The sequence below is a fragment of the Saccopteryx bilineata genome, chromosome X (assembly GCF_036850765.1).
Source record: "Saccopteryx bilineata isolate mSacBil1 chromosome X, mSacBil1_pri_phased_curated, whole genome shotgun sequence".
Taxonomy (NCBI): Eukaryota; Metazoa; Chordata; class Mammalia; order Chiroptera; family Emballonuridae; genus Saccopteryx; species Saccopteryx bilineata.
Genome location: NC_089502.1, coordinates 37113962 through 37121204, shown reverse-complemented (window position 1 = coordinate 37121204; position 7243 = coordinate 37113962). Strand labels below are relative to the sequence as shown.

The following is a 7243-nucleotide window of genomic DNA, read 5'->3' as shown; positions in this document are numbered from 1 at the left end:
ATCTATCCATTGATGTTAACGGGATATTAAAATCCCCTACTAATATAGTATTGCCCTGTATGTCCATCAAAATTTGCTTTATATATTTAGGTGCATAAATATTTACAATGGTTATATCTTCCTCTTTGATTTCTCCCTTTATCATTATGTAGAGACCTTCTTTATTCATTATGATAGCATTTGTTTTAAAGGTCATTTTGTCAGATATAAGTATTTCTATGCCAGCTTTTTAAAATTTTTATTTGCATGAAATATTTTTTTCCATTCTTTACTTTCAGTCTATGTGTATCTTTTGTTCTGAGGTGGTTCTCCTGTAGACAGCATATGTACAGGTCTTGTTTTCTTATCCACACAGCTACCCAATGTCTTTTCATTGGAACATTTAATACATTTACTTTAGGTTATTTTTTATATGTGCTTATTTATTGCCATTTTATTTTCTTTCTCTCAATTTATTCTTCCTTTTGCTCTTTTTCCAGCAGGCTCCTTAACAATTCTTGAAGTACTGGTTTGGGTGTAATGAATTCCTTGAGTCTTCTTCTGCCACTGGATGTACCAGCCTTGGAACTGCCTGGAAGAAACACGTGCAGACCAGTGGGAGACACTGTCCATGACTGGCCCTCGGCAACCTTCTTGCAACTACAATCAATCCAGAGTTTGTGGCTGCATCTGCTGTGCCCAGGTGCACATCAAAATACCAGTCCACACACCTAAGGTGGCTTTTACCCACACTGGGCTTGGAGGAATGTTTGCTTAATAAGCCAAGGTTCCCTGAGTCTCACTTCCTACAGCCTCTGTCTGCTGGTTGCTTGTTGGGCTCAGCCACTGAAAAAAAAACCTATGGTAGACTCTAAAGCTTGTGGCAATTGAGGTATTAGGAAGGGTTGTGAGTGTGGTTTGGCCCCAGGTGTCAGTCTGTCCAGACATTTTTCACAGATCCCTGTAGGGTATGGCCCTGGGCATTTCACAGTCTGTACAGTTTCTACTGAGTCTCCCATAAGGCAAAAGCATCAGTTCCGACTCGGGAGCATGTGAGGGAAAGCTCAGGCCTCAAAGGCAGAAAACTAAGTCACTGATGGGCCCCCTGCTTCCTGGCTTCTCAAAATGACCCAGTCACCATGGGTGAGGCAGAAGAGACTCAGGCAGGTGGAGAAGTTGCTTTTTCCCAGGCTGATGCTATTCGGAAGGGACTGCTCCATCCAAGAAAGATGGTGACTGCAGTATTGGAGAATGACTCAGCACAGGGGTTCCAGCAGCTGTCCCGCACAGTGTTTCTCCCTGGGCCTCCATCTTTACACTCTCCTTATGCAACTCTAGTTCTCTCAGATCTCCCTCTGCAGGAGCCCTGGGTAAGTGCATGTGAATGAGATTTTCTATGCTTTCCTTTTAAGATGGAGCCTGCCTCTCTGAGAGCTTGGTTTCATTCTTGCAGTCAGAAACTTCAGCTCTTTTTACTACAAAGTGCTGCATGAGTACCTCTTCTAGGCTCTGGGCTGGAGTGCCAGATCTGAAGCTGAGGAGACTTTCTTCTTAGGGTGAACCTCCCCGCAGTAAGAGTCCCTCAGGCCCCCCTCATTCCCTTGCTCCTGGGAGCAGGGCAGCGCTTTCTGCATCTCTGTCCTTCCTACCAGTCTCAGTGTGGCTTTTTTCTGTGATCCTTGGTTATAGACTCCTCCTCCTTTAATACAAAGTTGGTTTTTCAAGATGATTGTTCTTAAATTAATTTGTAATCCAATTTGATCCTGGGAGGTGGCAGTTGGAATGTCCACCTACTCATCACCATCCTAGAAACTCCAGGAAATAAACTTTTTGTTATTCCATTCCTTTGATTTTACTTCTAAGACCGTGATTTCTGAAGAAAGTCACAAAACCACGATGGCTAAATTCATAATAAATTTGGGCTACTAAACTTCAGCTCAATTTTGTACTTAGAATGCTAGTTCTTTCACCTCTTCTTGACATTTTCTTATCATTCCCTGTGGCAGATGCCCAAATTTTATATACAGGCCCTAGTATCTCAGTTCTACATATGGTTACTTAACTCCTTAACTCCTTGGGTAAGATTGAGGCCAATCAATATGGCTCCCTGACCTTCCCTGATTGCCTTTTGAGTAGAGTTTTATTTCCATACTATCTCACTACCAATATCTAAATATTTAACATTCTGTCTTTGTCTTATAAGAGATTCTTTTTCAAGGCAGGTGTCTCTTTCTGTCATTGCCACATTCCTCTGGCACTTTGCTACATCAGTGATCCCCTTTATTCAATGTTAACCTCTTTTCTCTCCCAACAAATATGATAAGCTTCCCCTAGAATCCTCCCCAATCTTCCTTGAAATTGAGTATTTTCTAAAACTGCCATTTTGTGTTCCTCCCAGAGTCTTTACTGCTAATACTTTTTAAAGAATCAGCTATACTTGCAGTTGTCATTCATTTCTGCTTATTTGTACTCCTTTAAGTCTGGTTTCTATTCTCACAACTGTACCAAAAATTCCCCCCAATGTTCTGTTGTTCTTACAATAATTTCATATAATGACTTTTTTCAACTGTCATCCTCTTAGGCTTTCTCTAAATCATATGATACACTAAAGAATATGTAGTTAAGGTATAAGTACGTATGTTGACTATCATATCATTTAAAGGACTTATTTCTTTTTGTATGGAGGAACTTCTCTATTATGAACTTCCTCTTACTTTTGGGTTCCCTTCTACTTTTTTTTTCTTTTCCAAGTTAAAGGAGGGGGGATATAGAGACAGATTCCCACATGTTCCTGACTGGGATCCACTCGGCAACCCAATCTGTGGCCAATGTTCTGCACATCTGGGGTCATGCTCACAACTGAGTTATTTTTAGCACCTGAGGCAGAGGATCAATGGAACCATCCTCAGGGTCCAGGCCAATGTGTTCAAACCAATTGAGTCATGGCTGTGACAGCGGGAGAGAGAAGCACAATGGGGAAGCATAGAGAAGTAGATGGTTGCTTCTCCTGTGTGCCTTTATGGGGAACTCATACCCAGGACATTCACACATCCGGCTGATGCTCTACCACTGAGACAACCAGCTAGGGCTTGTCTCCTTCTACTTAAACCCTACTATATATTGAAAACTTTTACATGGAGAATTTGTATGAATAAGTAATTTATTCATACAAATATCTGTACTGAAATATTTATGGGCATTTATTCACAAATGTCAAACCTAGATTCAACCCAACTGTCCTTCAATAAGTGAATGGATAAACAAGTTGTGGTATAATCATGAAATGAAAAACTACCCAGGAATAAACATGAATAAACTTCTGATACATACAACATAAATAATTCTCAAAAGTATTATGCTAAGTGTAACAAGCCAGACTCTGAATATTATGTACTGTATACTTTAATGTACATGAAACTTAAGAAAAGGCACCTCAACATTCATTGCAGCATTATTCATGGCAACCAAAACATGAAAACAACCAAACTGTCCCTTGATAGAAGATTGAATAAAGAAGATGTGATACATATGTACGGTGGAATACTACTCAGCCATAAGAAATGATGACCTATTTCTATTTAAGACAACACAGATGGACATTGAGAATATTTTACTAATTGAAACAAGTAAATCAGAAAAAGCTAAGAACTATATGATTTCACACATAGGTAGTATATTAAACTGAGACTTACGAACATAGACAAAAGTAAAATGGTTATCAGGAGGATGGGAGTAAAGAGGGACAAATATATGGTGACAGAAAATGAGTTGACTTTAGGTAATGTACATGCAATAAAATCAACAATTCAAATGCCATGGAGATGCTCACCTGAAGCCTATGTACTTTTATTGATCAAGGTCACTCCATTAAATCTAATTTCTAGATTAAAAAGAAGGCAGAACTACAGTAACAGAAAGAAGATTAGAGATTGTGAGGTTCAGAGGTGGGGGAAAGTTGTTGAATACCAAGAGCAAAGAAAGAACTATCTGAAGTGATGGCAATGTTCTACATAATAATTGTGATCATAGTGGTTATATAACTACATATATATCAGTCATTGACACCACAGAGTTTTATTGTATTTAAATTGTTACTCCATAAAGTTGATAAGAAATTAAAAATTAAAACCCAGAAATACTGTATTGATTTTTATATCCTTGTGTTTTACTCAAAGAAATCAATTTTAATGGTCATTCTCTCATTCAAAATATCTCATTATTAGCCCAAATAGATTGTAAACTAATTATTAGATCTACCCCTGAATCCAATATGATTAAAATGTACTCTGTAAGTTTCTTGGGCATCTGTGTGTGTGTGTGTGTGTGTGTGTGTGTGAGAGAGAGAGAGAGAGAGAGAGAGAGAGAAAGACAGGGACAGACAGATAAAAAGGAAGAGAGATGAGAAACATCAACTCATAGTTGCTGCACCTTAGTTATTCATTGATAGCTTTTTCACATGTGTCTTGACCAGGGGGGCTCCAGCTGAGCCAATTACCCCTTGCTCAATCTAACAACTTTGGGCTCAAGCTAGCGACCATGGGATCATGTCTATGATCTCATGCTCAAGCTGGCAACCCCACGTTCACGCTAGTGACCTTGGGGTTTTGAACCTGAGTCTCAGTGTCTCAAGTCAATGCTTTATCCATTGCACCACTGCCTGTCCAGGCTGTAAGTTCTTGAATTGTTAATGCAAATATTATTTTTAAGTTAATATTCTTTCATTGAAAAAATTAAAAAGCTAGCATTTATAACTTGGAGTGAATACAAATTATAATTTCTTGAACAGCAATGTTGATGATTGTTCTGAAAGTCCACAGATATAGCCTACCTCTGCTGGCTCCAAGTCATGGTTCAAATGGTTTTAAAAACAGAGTCCAAAGATGCTTCCTTGGTAAAAGTTGCTTTTTTAAATTGTGTGAATGGTGTTGACTTGACACCCATTTTGCTCTAGTACAAAGCAGACAATTTAAAACCAATACATGTAGGCATGCCACCAGGGTATGTCACCATCACCACAGGATGGGCACATGGATGTACAAGAGGATAATCCTGGTACCGGAGGTATGTCTAGATGAGTGGTAGTCAACCTGGTCCCTAATGCCCACTAGTGGGCATTCCAGCCTTCATGGTGGGCGGTAGCGGAACAACCAAAATATAAATAAAAAGATAGATTTAACTATATAGTAAGTTGTTTTATAAAGATTTATTCTGCCAAACAGTGAAAATCCAACATAAAGTACCTGGTAAGTAATTATTATTATATGCTTTAACTTGCTTTAACTCTTCTTTATAAATTTTATAAAGTAAATTTACTTCCCTACTTTATAAATCACCATTACTGTGGAACCGGTGTGTGGTTAGAAAATTTCATTACTAACAGAGATACAAAAATGGGTGGTAGGTATAAAAAGGTTGACTACCCCTGGTCTAGACAGTTTATCTTTCACCCATTTTTCTACACACATCCTGAGGTAAACTAATTTTAAATGTGTCTGTTTTCAGTAAACCAGATATTACAATTTATACTAACAAACTGACTAGAACCTATTTGAATAGGTTTTGAAATGGTTTTTCAGTTTTCATTTTTAATACAAATGCCTACTGAACTCAATTGTCAAGCTGCATGGATGAAAACCTGGCCAGCCTAAATAGTGTATTAATCATTAGCAGATAGAACTGCAAGGAGTTCACTAAGTGCTTCCTTATCATTAAAGTAGTACAAGAATTCATTTCTTAAAACTGGTGTGTAACTTGATTTTTAGGGGACAGGACCACCAACCAATACATGCTGATTAGTGTGTGGAAGGAAGGTACTTTTGACATTCAGTTTAGCTATATAGGAACAGAATGAGTAAGTTATTATAATAATTATTATTTACAAGAGTTAAGTAAAGTATTAAATTTGATTCTTCTAGAGGGAGAAAGGTAGGTCTTCATTTTGCAGTCATCACTGTATGAATTCTAAATAGTTGACTTGTCAATCTCAATCAGTATTTACTTCTCTGATCATTTTATCTACTTCTTCATCTGTTAATTTTTCTCCTAAATTTGTTTTGATGTGATGCAGTTCTGCCGCACTGATATAACCATTGCCATCTTTGTCAAAGACTTGGAATGTCTCGCAGATTTCTTCTTCACTGTAAGTATCTTTCATTTTTCTAGCTATCATGGTCAAAAATTCTGGAAAGCCGATGATGCCATTACCATCAGCATTCACTTCATTGATCATATCCTGCAATTCAGCTTCTGCTCCCTTCTGACCCAGTGACCTCATTACAGTGCTAAGTTCCTTTGTTGTGGTGGTGCCATCACCATCTTTGCCAAATAGGGGGAAAACTTATTTGAAATCAGCAATCTGTTCTTCAGTTGATCAGCCGTGGTGCCAAGGAAGGGAGGAAAAGCAAAGGGATTGAGAGTGGCTGCACCAGTGTAGGGATTGTGAAGGCGGGCGTGTCTCCACTGCTTTTGCTAGTGCTGCTGCTGCTCCTATGGTGTGGTATGCATTGAATGCTGTTCTGTTGCCGCTGCCACTTCCACTGCCTCTGCAACCTGCGCTTCCGCCTGACTGCGAGTAACAGCACTGTGCCTGTGAGACTCCCAGCACAAATGCCCGATGCAATTATTTTGAAGAGAATTCCAGGCTTTTGAAGCAATATAATATAGTATTTAAAACATTTGTTGTTAGAAAAACCTGAGTTCAAATTATTGCTTTGCTTTTTAGCTGTGTAGTTTGGGGCACATTTCTTGTTCTATGTAGGCCCTCTTCTTCTGTAAAAGTGGGGAAAATTAACACTTATTCTATGCATTTATTGTAATAAAAGAAAGCAGTAGTATGTATAAGTAGTTCATATGGAGAAAACAATAAATGCAAAAAGCATCAGATATAATAAAATCTATTTTATACTTTTAAGAGAAACTATTCATACAGTGAATTTATTTCTCAACAAAATACAATCACTATTCACAATTGGGACTCCATAGTTCTGTAGACAACCTTTGGTGTTATAAATAATTTCTGTCATTTTCTCTCAATCATGGCCTACCATATTCACTTACATACCTTTCTTCCATTACCTTCTTTATTGTTTTTTTATACCCTGTGATATTTACTGCTACTTTTTAGATATTGAATTTAAAATGTTTTTCAGTTACAGTTTACATTTAATATTAGTTTGTGTTAGTTTCAGGTGTACAAAATAGTGATTAAACAGTCATATACTTTACATAGTATTCTTTCTGATATTATCAGCACCCATCTGGTTCC

General features: G+C 37.9%; 1 protein-coding gene across 1 annotated transcript; it reads right to left on the bottom strand.

The window, feature by feature from the left end:
• Positions 1–5962: 5962 nt before the first annotated feature.
• LOC136317084 (calmodulin-like) lies at positions 5963–6337 on the bottom strand. The gene has a single exon (XM_066249604.1). The coding sequence runs from the start codon at positions 6251–6253 to the stop codon at positions 5963–5965; it is 291 nt and encodes a 96-aa protein (XP_066105701.1). The 5' UTR covers positions 6254–6337.
• Between the last annotated feature and the right edge of the window lie 906 nt (positions 6338–7243).

Excerpts from the sequence above, each read along its gene's own strand:
- LOC136317084 (XM_066249604.1), bottom strand. The coding sequence starts at position 6,253 with ATGAGGTCACTGGGTCAGAAGGGAGCAGAAGCTGAATTGCAGGATATG.